The sequence below is a fragment of the Pestalotiopsis fici genome (genome assembly GCF_000516985.1).
Source record: "Pestalotiopsis fici W106-1 unplaced genomic scaffold PFICI_Scf_1, whole genome shotgun sequence".
Lineage (NCBI taxonomy): Eukaryota > Fungi > Ascomycota > Sordariomycetes > Amphisphaeriales > Sporocadaceae > Pestalotiopsis > Pestalotiopsis fici.
In genome coordinates this window covers 6,535,948-6,552,198 of record NW_006917091.1, presented here as the reverse complement: position 1 = coordinate 6,552,198, position 16,251 = coordinate 6,535,948, and the positions used below count along the sequence as shown (strand labels likewise).

The following is a 16,251-nucleotide window of genomic DNA, read 5'->3' as shown; positions in this document are numbered from 1 at the left end:
AAAATATTTAAATATGCTTAGGAAACCCGTTTTATCTTCCTTGGTGGCATTTTTTAAGCAAATCGTGGAAAGAGGCGATACACCGTAATAAGTCACGACAAATTTGTAAGCATGTTTGCATAAAACAACCTTTGCTATCATAAGAGAATAATTCCCGATCCACACTGCTCCAAAGCCTCGAGCCAATGGATACGTTGAAAGCGTTCGTCGTACTCGGACCAGATAGTGTCAACAATTTGTAACAAACTGCTGCTCGCTCTGTGTGGAAGTTTTCGCTGAAGAATCGCAAGCCGAGTCCGAACAAAACGACGCGCCTTGCATATCTCCCAGGTCAACGGCGGCAGAAATCCATACCCATAATGAACAGTGCCTGATCTGGGATCTTGTAAATATCGTGGCACTTGTGCACCTTCTGTAACAGATGGACAATTAGCCTGACCAGACATTGACATCGAATTGGGATCGCAGAAAAGCTCAGGATCCTCCCTGGTGGTGTAGTTCCAGGTGAAAGTCTTTTGCCTCTTTGCTGGGCACTCAAGACCCGCAGCAACAGAGAGGAAGAGTAAGGCATGAATAGAAAGCGAACCCGATTCAGGAGGTATTTGCTCAAGCAGAGAAACCAGCTGCAGGGCAGATGCGACGACATTGTCTGCCTGGAATTTCTCATTTCTGATTGTCTCATGATCACTGAGCTCGGATACTATTTCGGGGAAAGCCAATTTGAGCTGTAGAATCCCGGCTAGGCGATACGCTTCCGCGGTCTGCACCAGATGGGCAATGGGCGTATTGTCATCTTGTGTATGCACCGGGAACCCTTGCACTTCGTCCATGAGGACAAGCGCACCAAAGTCCATAGAATTGAGCTCTCTGTATAACCCGTGCGCTATCGATAGATCGCAGAGTTTATTGCTCAGTTCTGTGACTGATGGAGGGTTTGGGGATTTGAGTTTTTGACACATGGTAGTGCGACAGAGAGCCATCACTTGTCCGAAGATGTCAATCACTTCATTGGATATGCCACACCAGGAATTGGGTCGGCTTCCCAGAAGAACATTAATAGGGCCACAAGCAGGCTCGTCGTAAGGAACTTCAGGAGAAGAATCATTGGTCATCAACTGGGCCGCTTGGCGGAGCCTGCTTCGCCTTTGCTGCTGGTTTCTGTGAACTTTCATGTATGTTGGGCCTCGACCTTCCGCAGCAAGAAGCATCTTCCAGTAAGTAAGTGCCTGGCAAAAGTATGCATAAACCAGAGTGTCTGCTGTATCGGGGTCTCGTCTCCAGTAGCAAAGTAATTCGCGAGCGATATCTAGCCATGGATCATCTTCCATAGATGAAGATGCTAGCCAACTTGTAGATGTACCAATACAAAAGACGGCAAAGATTAGATCAGTTACGATTTGGCCTTCAATCGAGTTTGCAGTCCGGACTTGCGTTAGAGTGCAGTTGATTGCCGAGATAGCTTTCGATCGGAGGGTCAAAGAGGTCTCGCGGAGTTGTGGCATATCCTTCAAAAGACAGGCAATTGACATGGCCTGCATGGTATACATGACAGCTTCGGCCCTCGCATGTGCATTTTTGGCCAGGATTCGATTGAAGTTAATGTCGGAGTCAAATGTGGACCGTATTGGACAAATGTAACAAAACCAATACTCGATTAACATGGTCGGCAAATGTGTTAATCCGTGCAAAGACCTGGAGATTGATGCAGCAAGCATGTTGCACTGATTGTCTGGCAGCACAAAGGTCTTGGTGGTCATTGGCGTATCCCGCGACCAGTCCCAAGGCCGGCCAGCATCTTCATCGGTTCGTGGGTTCAGAAACTCATCATGAGTATGCCAGATGTCTGGAACGAAGCCTAGAACGTCGCAATGCTCAAGAGCCTCAGGACACTCTGTATCCTTAAGTGGTGCATCCGATGCCACCAGGCAGTTCACTAACGGCGCTACGATTTCACTGCACCCTTCGTTGTTGCGTAGCGAAGTAGCGTCGGCTTGAACCTGGTCCTGCGGTGGGTTGCTAACTGATGTATACTCCTCGGATTGTTCGTGTTTCCTCGACCAACGCAGCGGCTGCTTCTGGGATCCAGGGCATTGAAGGCCAATTCGTACACAATTTTCACAAGAGGGACGTTTCTCATCACATTTGACCTATCGGTTGTCAATTCCAAAACATTGTAGTAGTGTCTGTGAAGGTACACTTAACCTACCCGCCGAGATTTGCATCTGGCGCAGCCCCTTCGAGATTTGGCTGTGCCTTTGCGTGTACGCTTGTTTTGGGCTAACGGGCGATCCATCGTCGACGGACGAAAGCTGTATCTTTAGAATATCTATTAGAGAAGCCGTATTCATGGGGTATATCTAAATGAACGGAAATATGACGTGGAGTGCTGCGGGGTTGCATATTTACGTGCTGTGGAAGGGGTTAGCGCTATCTTTGGGACCCTAGCGCCCAAGAGGTAGCTGTTACCGTAACAAGCCACTATAGCCTAGCGAGTTTCTAGGCAATAACGAAAGCAATTGGCCGGATGATGACAGACTGAGGCAGTCCGACATCCAGGATAACTGGGATTAGCAGACTCAATCCTTACATTGGAACTCTATATTTCATCATTGTAAATAAGAGACTTCATCTCACACTAATGCATCACCTGTCGAGTCTAGATCAAAGATGATTTCATGTAGCAATTTCAAGAATTTGAAGCAGGACGTCGCTTTTAAATGTTCAGTGTAAGAGTACAAGAATTTGTGCTCATGCAAACTTATTTTGCAAGACGCGAAGCTTGCTAAAATAAGGGTCTTTATCGACATAGGTGCCTCTCAACCACCTCGGCTTTCCCACGTCTGCCTTGTCAAACGCTCGTCTAGAGTGCAGTGTCCTTGTATTGTCAAACAAGACACAATCCCCTGGTTTCATCTTGCGCTCGAGAAGGTACTCGGGGCGCTGTAGCAAGGCATTGAACTTCTGAGCGGCGTGGTGCCACCGCTCGACCTTGTCGTTCAACTCCGACAGAGGCGAACCATCATCATTTGCCCATGACGGTTCCAATTGTGGGCTGGAACGCTCATTCGAAAAGGGAGCAAAGAATGGTGGCCCCCAGTTGATCTTATCCATGCAGCGAACCAGCAAAGCCGCCACGTCTTCAGATCCCAGTTCCTTGCCGCAGGCCTTGGAGTAAGCCTTAACGTAATCTTCGACACGATTGTACGTCGCGTCACCGATACGAAGGGGTCGCAGATCAATGACAGTCTTGGTCGTTCGATATACATTAGAGTCAGCATGGTTGTAGTGGTAGTTGACGGGCACAGTCGCCAATATATCAAACGCCGACATATCCGAGCGGAACAAGTCTACTGCTGCAAGGTATGCATCTGCAAATACACTCGCCCCGCCTGAGGATGCCGACTGGATGCAATGTAGAAGTTGTACATGAGGAGGCTGCTGGAAATAGAGTAAGTCGGTATGGAAACCGAGATCTTGCGACGTGTATGCCGCGTTGCTTGCCGCCGGAACTGTACGGACTGCGAAGGGTAATTAGCATGAGCGAATTGAAGATGGATTCGATTACTTACCGTCCCACGTGTAGCCGTAGAAAGTATCTTTGCAAGGCCCAATACGTCTAGCTATGGTGGACACGGACTCTTCGATGCCGGGAGCATTAGTTACGAAAGCTATCCCAGCAGTCTGGAGCTGATTCATGAGCTTGTAAACTGTTTCATCGTCTTGCATGTATGCCTCGTAGTCGTAGTCGGGCGAATTCAGAGGCCCCTTGGTCCACAAAGCCGGGAGTTTCAAAGAGTCCTTTGGGCAGTCGGGATGAGAACCAGACTGGCTAATCTCTCGTAAATCCGCCATACTGATGTTTGTAGTATGTTCTTCATTGTACCCTGGTACATCATTGTTCCATCTGATGCTCACTGAGTCCGAACCAGTATTGCATACCACATCTCTAGCTTCGATATCGGAAGGAATGTCTGCATTTGAAAATAGCCTTTGTCTTGTCGACACATGCACACACTCTGGGCATTGACAGGAGTCGCGTAGGAGGATAGGGGCGAACTGAAATATTTCCCCATCGATTGGAATGCTTATTCGCCGCGACTTCGGGCCGTTCGAGAATTGGTTTTCGGGTTTCGATTCGGCTGCAGTGCTAAAACTTGCTACAGAATATGAACGAAGTATAGTAGAGTTTCTGATCAGAAAAGATGGTGCAATTTGCTTCTGCTACCACCCGACATGTGAGTAACGATGTTTTGAACATATGAGTCTGTCGGTGCTATGGTATTTTGTAGCCGTACTCACGTTTTGCATGGATGTTTTGCATGGCATTAGCAAGCCTGATGGCTGAGAAGATGACAATCGTCTAGCAAAAATAAGCGGTCCTTTTGATAGCAAACTTCTTGGCCCGAGCCTCAGCGCTTTGGCGATGTGAATGTTTCGTGTGTACTGCATTGCACGATCTTGATTTGGTCATGACAATGGAATAACTTGATCAATAGTGAACAAGGTGGAAGACATAAGATGATCATTTGGTTCTATTTGTACACAGCATGTCTCTTGTCCTGCTGCGTGGAACATGTTACTGTAGTGTAAATGATGAATGGTCTCCTTTCACTCCATATTGTTGTGTAGAGACTAGAATGATGAGGACAGTACACTCTCTGTTCGCTGCAGACTGACGCCAAGTCTTGCCGTTTTGGGAATAGAGACCCAGAATCAAGGTGACGGGTTGAGAGAGTCTTAGCTGTATTCGGCCAGAAAATACGACGTGCATTAGGTCGAAATAGTTGGGGATGTCAGCAACAATATGATTGGTTGTGACAATAGTACAAATGCACCTTGCCTGGTAAGGTATCGTATTCGATTTCTTCATCGGTCAATTGGTAGTAGATGCGGTTATACGATTCAGCACATGTATGCCTCTTTTCCCAGAATTTTCATGTTTCACATGCATTGTTTGGGAGACCAAGGAGAATGTGAACGTCAGGGGGTATTGATATCGTGTACAATTAACTATTCAAAGGCCCAACGTCAAATGCCTGCCTTGCGTGGCGATTAGCTAGCCGATAGGGCATATTAATACAGAGTCGCCTGCACATCCTCCACATCATTCATTTTTACATTTCAAGCCTCTTCTCTACGTGCACAACGTTTGTCTTTTTCTGTCTACCATTCTCGACTGGCTGTCAGTATCGACAAGAACAAACATGGCCTCCTCTGCACGATCTGATGAGACCTTGAAAGAGAAAAGAACACCTTTGCAACTCATCTCTCAAGGTCCCTGCCTTCCTGGAATTCCTCAGCATCCTACCTTTGCTTCACAAAGGCAATGGATGCTAGAGAAAATGGCGCTCGCCTTTCGTGTTTTTGCACGCCTAGGGTACACCGATGGCATGGCCGGGCATATTTCCGTGCGGGATCCCGAGAATCCTCACACTTTCTGGACAGTAAGAACAATGAAAACCGTTTCGAAAGTACTCATAAGACTTGCTTACACCTTCTTAGAACCCCTTGGCAGTGCATTTTGGCCTATTGAAGGCAAGCGACATGATCCTTATTGACTATGAGGGCATTCCAGTTGGCGGTAAATCGCCCATGCCTGCTCTTCGGCGTTTATTCTGCATCACTGAACACACTTCAACAGGGAATACGAGTCGTCCGGCAAATGCTGCAGGTTTCCTTATCCACAGCGCTGTTCACAAGGCCCGGCCAGATGTTGTGGCTGCTTGTCATACCCACAGTGTCCATGGTATGACATGGAGCGCTTTTGGCCGGCCTCTAGAAATGCTGACACAGGATTGTGCCTACCTCTACGGCGAGGCCCAGGCTGTTTTTCACGTGCGAGATGTTCCCGCGTTTTATCTTTGTATGCAATGAGATGCTGATAGAATGGCAGGACTTTGGCGGTGTCGTGCTCACACAGGAAGAAGGGGATCGCATCGGCGCAGCGCTAGGTACGTCTCGGATTATCAATCATTTGGATCTGATGAGAATATCAACTGATCCGAGACCTAATTGAGTAGGCGCAAAGGGCAAGGGCCTGATCCTACAGAACCACGGTCTTTTGACTGTCGGCACGACCGTCGATGAAGCTTGTTTCTTGATGACATTGATGGAGCGTGCTTGTCAGTGTCAGTTGCTGGCAGAGGCCGCAGCAGCAAATGGACTGCCAAAAGTCCTAATTTCGGACGAAAGTGCAAGATATACATTTGAAAACTCTAGTGATCCGGAGACACTGTACTGGGAAGGCCAACCGGATCTACAATATGAAGAATACATGTGTGGGGGGAAACATCGGGAATGACATACAATGCCTGCTTGGGCATCGGATACAGCTCATTTATGATCACAAAAGGCATGATATATAAGGGTGGCATCGTGTGTTGCGCCGCCGTGATGACTTGGAATAGGCAAAACTGTGCCAGTCTGAACAGTCTTATATGCACTGAATGTGGATATATGCCATGAGCTCGTCAATCCTGCGAGACTCACAGCTCTGGGAGGCGTGGTCTGCTCTAAGGGGGATGTTCCCCACGTTGGAAAATATACAAACAAACAAATATCCTTGTCTCAAATTACACCCAGCAAAATCCATTTCTTTCTAGTAAAAAATAATAATCAATTTCTGGTCAGAATAAAGAGCGTGTATTGAGAACAGAAATTCAAATAAGTACGGTGACCAGCAAACTTGTCTGAAGCTTAAGGCTATGTATTGATCTACTACGCTCCGGTCCTTACGTGGTGCTGCTCTGTTGAAGAGCTATAAAGGAACATCAAGAAACATCATTGGTAGTATTGATGACCAAGCCTCCATCACTTGATCCTCAGCGGCTGCAACTTCTGTGAAGTCTCCGCGGACTTTTCAATGTCGAAGCCAGTAGCAATGCTGTTTGAAAAGGTATTAGCATTCGCAAACAAGGCCAAGATTTTGGTTATACTGACAGTTCTTCGAACTCAGGGTCCTCGAGGGTGGTCAGGTCGTATTCAGTACCGTTGGCCAAGACCAAGGCATTCGGTCGCTGACAGTTGGATGCTGCACCACCAGCCCCCTCAGCTCGCTTTCGGCCAACAAAGTTGTAGCCAGCGCCCGTGTAGCGGAATCCATTGGAGCGATTACAAATCCAATCATTGCCATTGTTGCCCGACACTGTCTGTAGGCGGTTGCAGTTGTTGCCGTCATAGCCCCTGCCTTGAAGGTTCCAGCCCGAAGGAATGCCGCGGACAGCAATGGACTGGTAGGGACTGCTGCTGGTCACAAATCCGCAGCACGTGTCCGGGTTCAAGCCGTTGCAGCGAAGGGAGTCGTCTCCACAGTTGTTGTTGGTATGAAGATAGAGGTCAATGGCTGAGGCCGTGGCGGCCAAGCTGAGGAGAGTAGCGAGGAACTTCATTGTGGGCAAGTGAGTTGATATGGTGAATTGAGTGGGAAGATGCTGAATGATGAGGCTATTGAGGTTGTTTACATTGTCAGTCGGGTGGGTGGTCCGCTCTCTTTATACTTTGATTTCAATTGATGGTCGCACTCATTACAGGAATTGTTTCCACCCCTACTGTGTCTTTTACCTAGGCTTGCTAGTTGGATTTGAACGGCAGCGTTGCTGCCATCCCGATTCCTTGCTTGTCTAACATATGTTACGGTGGATCAGCTCAGTCTGATGAAGTGCAAGCGGTATTGGAATCTCACGTCAGAAGTCTTGGCCATCATGAAAGAAATCAACTGCCGAGGAAATAATTGTCGTGGTTCGTGAAAAGGGGATGCAATGACTAGTCGATGTTATATAAGCTAGGGCGAAGGTCAAGATACCAACTTCGGGGCACTGGATTCTTGTTCAAATCATCCCAAGTTCAAGGCAACTATTCACCGGTCAATCATGGAAGACTGTTGATTAAGCGCGCCTGGCATTTGAGCCTGTCAACAATAGGCGGGAATTGGTGCTATGGCCCTCTAGCTAAGACTCAGGGCATTGATTTTACTTCATTAGCTATTCATCAATAATGAAGATTTGCCAAGCAGATACCGCGATTTACAGCCTGATGGCCAATAGAACGATATAGGCACACGCATATAGTTGTGGTGACAGGAATTTAACTCAGGACATGCACAAGACTTTTTTACGTAACCACATATAGTGTACCAAGTTAAATAATTCCGTGGACTTTGAAATCAGCATTTAGTGGCGTACTTTGAGACTTTACACGAATGATGCAGGATGAATCTATCTGAGCTACCAGACATGTCAGCTCTTGATGCAGGCATTATAAGTATCTATAAGTGTCTGGAGTCATGGTTTTGTGCCGGCGTTGTTGACGACCTAGACCCGATACTTATGCCCATCCACTGCGAGCTTCAAATTGTGGCAGCGCTCGAGAAAGGCCAAATAAACAGCATGGTGATAGCTAGGTGATTGAACACGCCTCAAGAGAACGACGAATCTAGCCCGGAGACGAAACGGGATGATGAGTTTCTTCAAGTTGTTTTCAATATTGACAAAGATGAGGAGACTGGTGATTGTACGGGTAGAGATATCAACAGAAGCGATCTGTACCTGAGTGATCCATCGGTCAACTATATCAATTATGGGCCAATATATGAATATGTTGTCCCATTTGGAGATATTATGTTTAATTAGCAACCTCGAATGATGTACGAATAAGCTCGGAAATGTATAGCGGTATCCGTATGTACGAGAGATCCGCCACGGGTCGATCTTATTTCAAATCTAGCTTTGTACACCGTCAGATGTCGGTGCCACAATATGCACGCACTTTGGCACCCTCTCATTATTAGACGCCAGCAAAGTAGTTTAAACGTATTTACTGTCACAGCCTTACTCTGGATATACGAACAGTGCATTGCGACTAATCGGCTATTTTAAGGTTAATTTGGTCGATGCAGGGGTAAAAAGTTACAAAAACGTACAAGTGTAGCGGACTTTTGTCTCATTGGTGCGTCAACGAGCTCAGACTTCCAGACTATTCTCTGCATGCCCACGTCAGCCCTCGCACTCGCTTTGGCTTTCCTTTACCTATCATGCTTGCTTAGTCCAGATAGGAAGCCTTGCCACCGACAGTCCGTATTACCCGCCAATCTGGAGTAGCCTGTGGGCACCTCATGGATAACCAGCGCATTAGACCTAGGCTGTGGCTTTTGGTCCTGTGACAACGGTCCCCCCCCCCCAAAAGTGAATTGAAAAAAAGATTTGCTGGTCTCTCTGCGGCCAAGAGCTTGTGAAACCCCTCGATTACTCACTCGTAGTAGCCCACGCCTCCAATCAGATATTACCTCGACGCCAAAGTACGTTTATCGAGTCTTTCTTGACATGAAGGATGACCATGAGTCTGTGAACAAGGCCTGGGAAAGCCGCAAGGGGTCTATATTCCACCTCTATGTCGAGTGCGGAGCCACGCTGGATCAGTTAATGTCTCAATTGGCACACGAAGGCTTTGCGTCGACGTAGGTTTCCCTCTTGAATCAAGACTTTACAATCGCTAATGCAATGCAGGAAACGGCAATACAAGAAGAGGCTCAAAGAGTGGGGTTTCCATAAGAACATCCGTCGGGGTGATGCTGCTCAAATGCTCAAAGTGCGACACATGCGCGCAGTCCAGGGTAAAGCCACGGTTTTTGAAATCAACGGCAGGCCAACCGATATCGATACCTACCTAAAGCGGACTCGAATCTTTTCTTCGCGTTCCCGGTCCTCGCATGATATTACTACAGAGCTTCCGCGCTACATTCGGTGCCGGACCCCTCAGCCGATAGCTAGATCACTTGATGCGCCAGATACTGCACGTGTAGAGGAGCTGGTATTTGCGTACTACCGATCGCTGAGCCCGTCCGCTGCATCTCTCTTCCCCCGGCCCCAAAACCCACATGTCAAACAAATATGGGGGCTTGTACAGCTGTTGAAGAATCTACACCGGGCTTCCTGGCTCTTTTCTGAACGCCAATATGCTGTTGCCGGCTCTCTCGCACGTTTGGCTTTTTCACAACTGGATTCACTACATGATTCAGCGTTTCCAGAATTCATACTCGTGGCCCTGTACACGTCTAGCATGTGTCCCATTAGCGGGGATCTTGTCCTTTCCTTGTGGCGTTATCTCGCGGCTCGCGCCAAAAACCTTCACTCGCAAGAGGCTTTCACCACCAAGCTCACGGTGGAAATATTCGAAGTCCTTCAGAAAAGAGGTTCAGATATATACTCTCGACTCATACCAGAAGTCATGTTGAGATTACACGAGTTGGACACAGATGAGAGGGATATGCAGATAGCTTACGACTTTATTGGCACCATGAATATGTGCATGGATTGGGAGAATAAGAAGACTCTGAAGAGTGAGATAGGACGTCTTATTCGCAAATCTGTTGAAAGTGGCATACGCGTAGTCACCGACGCCCCAGGCAGGAAAGCTCTCGAAGCCTACGCGCGCGCCCTCGAGGTAGCATCGTCCACTCCGGAGCAACAACGTCAATTATGTTTCAGCAATGCTAGTCAATTGAAAAGCCCCCCGACGGCATTGCTCAGTGAGTGGATGTACTATTCATCACTTGCCAGGGAAGAACGAAGCCACTGCGCCGATCAAGATTTTCGAGGCAACCCACGACTCGCTCTGGCATGTTCTTACCTCGAAAGATCTATTCTTGTGTGGCTTGATGAGGCAGAACCCGAGCCACACATAATCATGGACCTTCGCATGTTGGAAAGATGGCGTCTGCAGTTTGGGGATGTCCCCCGGGCCATTGCCGCCCGTCTAGATTCTGAAAAGACAATGAGAGACTTTGTCCAACGCTGCAGAGGAGCGATTAACTGAGAGGACTAAAGTTAACTTTATCTGTTGGATCACGGGTAACATAAGCCCGGGTAATGAAATGCCTTCTAGCTAGTCCAAAACTTGTTGCTATGGTTGTGATCGATGTTTTGATAGTGTTAAGTATCTTGGTGATGAACAATTTTGCAAAACATTTGCCCAAAGCTTGAATTTCTTGAGTGAATTCGGGAATAATGTTAGTGGCACTATATGCAGCGGCCCGCAGGCGGGGTGCAGCGTAGATGCAAGTGATCAATTCTTTGGCCCGGCAGTTCTCCATCACTACTGCAACGCTCAAGGACGAGAGTCTTCGAAGAATTGTGGGAACTTTTCAAAACGACCACATGATGAAGCATAGCAAGGTTCCCCGCGCATGGCCTATTGCATTTATACTACTACTTGGAATACATTATCCGTTGATCTCAAGGCGGTATTGAAGCACCACACGCATGTACTTCCGGCCATCAAAGCAACAGCATGATGTACATATATCAAGACATTTCTTGGCCAAGCAAGTCAAACAATGTCTAATGAAATTCTTATCAAATTATCTGTATTGTGACGATAAGCCAATCTGTTTGTCATTAAAAATTCCAAATTCTCACAAAATGAGAAACCATATGGAAGCCGGCTGGTTCTACTCGGGAAAACAAATCAAACAGTACTTCCTGACGCGATTTACCAGTCTGAAACCTCCAAAAACAAAAATCCGCAATCCCATTGCAGTTCTTCGCGATCTCGATCGTCATCAATGGCTCATGTTCACCGTGGGTCTGCTAGGATGGGTCTGGGACGCATTTGACTTCTTCACCGTGTCCTTTTGCCTGACCGAGATCGTCGCCGAGTTCAAGACGACAGACACTGCCGTATCGTGGGGCATCACCGTCACTCTGATGCTCCGCTCCGTCGGCGCCATCATCTTTGGCGCCTTGTCGGACCGCTATGGCAGGAAATGGCCCATGATTATCAACCTGGGGCTGTTTATCATCCTCGAGCTCGGGACGGGGTTCACGCAGAATCTGTCGCAGTTCTTGGCGGTTCGATCCCTCTATGGAATCGCCATGGGAGGCTTGTACGGTCCCGCTGCTGCTACGGCTCTCGAGGACCTGCCGTACGATGCGCGTGGTCTGCTCTCGGGCGTCTTTCAGACCGGGTATTCCATGGGATATCTGCTAACGGCTGTGTTCTATCGTGCAGTAGGTTTTGTACAAATGATTCATCAAGTACCTTGTGCTGACTGTATAGCTTGTACCAACCACGGTCCATGGATTTAGATCGCTATTTTGGTTCGGTGCTGGACCACCCGTCCTCATCATTGCGTTTCGTTGGTATCTGCCCGAGACCAATGCATTCTTAGTCATGAAGGCTGAGAGGGAGGCTACGCTAGCTCATAAGAACGAGGGAAGTGACAAACATGCTTCTCGTGCATGGCTCAAGGAGTTTGCGTCGGGACTCAAGTCAAATTGGGTCTTGTTTGCATACTTGGTCATTCTCATGACTGGGTACAACTCTTCTAGTCACGGTAGCCAGGACCTATATCCCACGTTCCTCAAGAGTCGTAAGTACAGTCAAATGAAGAGCCGTTAACTCAATTCTTTGCTCATAATTTTCCAGAAGTCGGACTGAGCGCAACCGACGTGACAATAACCAGTGTGGTGGGGCAATTCGGTTCCATGATTGCCTCGGCCAGTCTCGGGTGGCTGTCATCTTTTGCCGGCCGCAGGCTCACCATGATCTCCGGATGTATCTACGGCGCCGCTGTCGTCCCAGCATACGTCCTTCCGCGCTCGAGAAAACTCATCGCAAGCGCCTTTTTCCAACAATTTGCCATTGGCTGGGTCTTTGGGCCGATTCCCATTTACCTGAGTGAGATGGCACCGCCGCAATTACGAAGTACCGTCCTTGGTCTCACGTACCAGCTCGGGAATCTGGCGTCATCAGCTTCCGTGACTATCCAGACCACTATTGGTGAGCGATTTCCCTTGCCTTCGGAGAATGGTGTTGCGCGCTACGATTATGGAAAAGTCATTGGCATATTCTTGGGAGTCGTGTGGGTCTTCATGCTTGTAGTCACGTTTCTGGGGCCCGAGATGAGCGAGGATGAGAGGGCTGAGCAAAGTGCCTCGGCCAACTATCTTGAGAACCTGAGAAAAGACGGGGTGAGTCTAGCAGAGATTGGAGTACTGAGGGCAAAGGCAACCGTAGAAACTATAGAAAAAGTGGAAACAGGGTCAAAGGGAAACTCTTCAAGTGTCTAAGTCACAAACAACCACGACTTCTCAAACAAATTCATATTCTCAAAACTGTGGAAATCCCAATTTCTTGTCCTCTTTGGGTTCCGTTTAAATGCCTTTGCCATTGTGTTTCCCTGTTTGGGGCACTATATGAGCTCAAACTCTTGAGGCGTCTCCTCCTTAGTCATGTGCCGTTTGAAAACAAATACCTTGCGTGCTTTGCGCAAGGCATCTAGTATGCCGTGACGAAGTACAATCAAAAAGATCGTAATGGTTATTGGTACGGAGATGGCCCAGTAGATGTAGAAATTATTCTTGCCTGCTTCAAAATCTCCGTTCATTGAGAAAATTGATGCGACAAAAGTAGACGGGACAATGATTGTTGCAAACATGGTCAAGTGGCCTGATGTGCGTGCCAACTTGTTTGCCGCTGCTGCTTGCTCATTCGCAATATTTGTCTGCTCATTCGCAATTTTTGTATGCTCATTCGCAATATTTGTCTGCTCATTCTCAATCTCTGTCTGCCCGAATGCCGCACGTTGGGACCACATGTCCATGTGTTCAGCCGCATTTGACTCCAGGTCGCGTTGAATTTCGTATAGTATCTTCCACGCCCTTCTCTCTTCAGTCAAGTATTTTTGAAGCCGGGCAACATGTGGCTGATCAGGCATGGTGGATAGGCTTTTCGCATATGATGGTTCGTCTGCATACATGCATCTGAACTTCCACATGATAGATACCAATTTCCTTCTAGTTTCCTGAATCTGCTGTCGGCGCGTCATCATGGAAGAGTATGATTCTCTGGCAGCCCTTCCCGTTTCGAAGATATCATCATGCCTTTTCTGATAGTTCTGGCGGTCATCTTTTAATTCCTTGCGGAACTCTTGAGCATCGTAGATGACTTTCTCTTCCCATGCTGAACGGATCAGATTTCGAATAACCATAGTTCCTGTGAATGGATCCTCGTTGTGCGGTGGGGGGAATTGTTCGTAACCTGTAACGGCTGCCTCTAAGATGTTCCGATGGACTGGCTGAGTAATGGTTTCAAACTTATTGTCACCTGCAATCATTATTTCGTATAGAATGCTCCGATTGCTTGGTAGTGTGTCTGGTTGTGGTGGTTCCAATAGTAGTGGTTCCACTTCATCCCCTCCCTGTGAAGGAGCTGGCGGAGAGCGCAGCCAAGTGTCGAAAGAGTCCATTAAGATGACCGCTGTGTTGTCTGATTAGCGATCATTCGTGGTAGATATGTAATCTTGCTGCACGTACCCGTCCATGAATCAGGCCCATAATTTCTTCCCCAATACGAGATGTAATTCCTCAACTCAATTTGTCTACTAAAGGACATTTTGGAAGTCTCACGCGGAATAGAACCAGCCGTTACGTTGTACTGTCCGTCCGGATTTTCATGACCTTCGGGTACTACATATCTTCTTGGTACTGGTATCTTCCAGTAGTTGGTATTCTGTGCCGCATATGTGCTGTCAATGACTCTCAGATCTGAGATTTCATCGCAATGGGCCAGAAAAAAATGAGGCGGAATGTTGAGCATCACTCCCAGATGCTCAACGACATCTGCTGACATATCCTGGAGAAGAATTACTCTTCGATTCGTCCTTCTCTCCGATCCATCTTTTGGGGTGTCCTCCATGTAATCAATCAGTTCCGTCGCGTTCGCAAAAGGGATCGGCTTGTGATCTCCCTCAAGCTCGATGATGCAGATCGTACCATCCGAACTGAAATCTTTGTACCACGGGTGCATGGTTTCACGCGGGATCATTGGGTTTTTGTCCTTGACAATGCTCAATGCCCGATCTCGATAGACAGCAATAGCGGCAGTGACAGCCGCATTATCGCTCCAATGAATTGTACCGCCTAAGAATATTTTAGCGAGATCGTGTCCTAAGTCTCTTGCGATGTCGAAAGATTGATACCTTGAAGATTAGGGTTCGTCATTTCGAGTGAATGTTAGGATTATGATCAGATTGGCTCGATAAAATACCACTGAAGCTTTTGCTTTCCTGAATTCTCTGGGTTTCTTCATCTGCAGTCCATAGAGTTCAGCATGGCTGATAATTCTGCTCGTAATAAATAGTATTTAGTTATACCAACTATAGTGAGACTACACCCGCTTCTAGTTTCACTACACGATTGGTCGGCGAGGTGGCTGGACATAGCTGTCTAGCTAAACTGGTCCTTGAAATTATATTTTGTGGGTCTACAGCCCTGTGACGACCAAAATTAGTGTATAAGTTGGGTATTTGCGTGTGCAGCAATGCACAGTCTCTTTGGCATGAATTTAAGCCAGCCCAGCCAGCTGAACCAGGAGGTGACAACTTTTCGCTTGGATGACTCGTGAATATGAATCACAGCTGCACTGGTGCTGATACTCCAAGTCTCCCAAGCCGACTAGATTTTCACGACATGGCCTCGAAAGAAAGACAAGCACTTGTGCCCAATTCTCATACGTATCAAGTTGGCTCAAAAAAGGCAAATGTTTTGGAGTGCAAAAGGTGGGATTCTCCATTTCCAACCATTCCTAGTAGATGGACTATAGGCATTTAGCAGACTCACCCGAAGGTGACAGTGTTCTGTTTTATTGAAGAATGGAGATATCATGGTTGGGAGGGCGACTGACCGCGACTCTCCTGCTTTGGGCTGGTTGTATAGCTCTTGAGCATCCCTATCGTATGTCCATCCATATAAGCACAGAAAGCGGATAAGGAACTTGTCTGCTGCTCATGTTTGCTTGTGCGCAGGTTCGAAGCATTACCCTAAATGTACCTACATACCCACCTACTTAGGGACCTACCTAATATTCAAGTGGGGCTTGCTTAACAAACCACCCAACCCCAGCTTGCAGCAAGCACTTCACCCTCGGGGAATTTCTCGATGTTGCCAACAGATAAGTAGGTAGATAAGTACACCTTGACTATGGTCACAACTGACCTTTTTTTTTTGTCTTTTATTGTTCCAAGTCGTGAGGCAATTTGTTGTTATGCCAATGAATCAAAGATGCTGCCTTCTCCTTACAGCGGTGCTGGCGTGGGCAGTTTCTCGCTTTCCCATTCCAAAGGGTAAAAGGTAGGCCAAAAGTACCTGTTCCATCTCGAGCACTTATGCCGCCGATGATCGAGGTCACATCATATGTCAATTGAGCATGCGGAGAATTACTTACCGCCGAAGGATCAGTGAGGACCCGATTATAATC

The 16,251-nt window shown here is 47.5% G+C and overlaps 6 protein-coding genes across 6 annotated transcripts; 2 read left to right on the top strand and 4 right to left on the bottom strand.

The window, feature by feature from the left end:
• Window positions 1-137: 137 nt before the first annotated feature.
• On the bottom strand, window positions 138-2,293 carry PFICI_01910 (uncharacterized protein; the record flags this gene model as incomplete). Its single annotated transcript, XM_007830491.1, has 2 exons — window positions 138-2,147; window positions 2,207-2,293. The coding sequence occupies 2 exons, from the start codon at window positions 2,291-2,293 to the stop codon at window positions 138-140; spliced, it is 2,097 nt and encodes a 698-aa protein (XP_007828682.1).
• A 455-nt stretch (window positions 2,294-2,748) lies between these two features.
• PFICI_01909 (uncharacterized protein) lies at window positions 2,749-3,852 on the bottom strand (the record flags this gene model as incomplete). Its single annotated transcript, XM_007830490.1, has 2 exons — window positions 2,749-3,518; window positions 3,570-3,852. 2 exons carry the CDS (start codon window positions 3,850-3,852, stop codon window positions 2,749-2,751), a joined length of 1,053 nt encoding a protein of 350 aa, XP_007828681.1.
• A 1,352-nt stretch (window positions 3,853-5,204) lies between these two features.
• Window positions 5,205-6,301, top strand: PFICI_01908 (uncharacterized protein; the record flags this gene model as incomplete). Its single annotated transcript, XM_007830489.1, has 5 exons — window positions 5,205-5,444; window positions 5,503-5,581; window positions 5,642-5,835; window positions 5,894-5,951; window positions 6,021-6,301. The coding sequence occupies 5 exons, from the start codon at window positions 5,205-5,207 to the stop codon at window positions 6,299-6,301; spliced, it is 852 nt and encodes a 283-aa protein (XP_007828680.1).
• Window positions 6,302-6,810: 509 nt separating this feature from the next.
• PFICI_01907 (uncharacterized protein) lies at window positions 6,811-7,388 on the bottom strand (the record flags this gene model as incomplete). Its single annotated transcript, XM_007830488.1, has 2 exons — window positions 6,811-6,883; window positions 6,940-7,388. The coding sequence occupies 2 exons, from the start codon at window positions 7,386-7,388 to the stop codon at window positions 6,811-6,813; spliced, it is 522 nt and encodes a 173-aa protein (XP_007828679.1).
• A 4,026-nt stretch (window positions 7,389-11,414) lies between these two features.
• On the top strand, window positions 11,415-13,064 carry PFICI_01906 (uncharacterized protein; the record flags this gene model as incomplete). The annotated part of the gene is made up of 3 exons (XM_007830487.1): window positions 11,415-12,002; window positions 12,052-12,364; window positions 12,421-13,064. 3 exons carry the CDS (start codon window positions 11,415-11,417, stop codon window positions 13,062-13,064), a joined length of 1,545 nt encoding a protein of 514 aa, XP_007828678.1.
• Window positions 13,065-13,186: 122 nt separating this feature from the next.
• On the bottom strand, window positions 13,187-14,996 carry PFICI_01905 (uncharacterized protein; the record flags this gene model as incomplete). The annotated part of the gene is made up of 3 exons (XM_007830486.1): window positions 13,187-14,253; window positions 14,310-14,915; window positions 14,975-14,996. 3 exons carry the CDS (start codon window positions 14,994-14,996, stop codon window positions 13,187-13,189), a joined length of 1,695 nt encoding a protein of 564 aa, XP_007828677.1.
• Window positions 14,997-16,251: the final 1,255 nt, after the last annotated feature.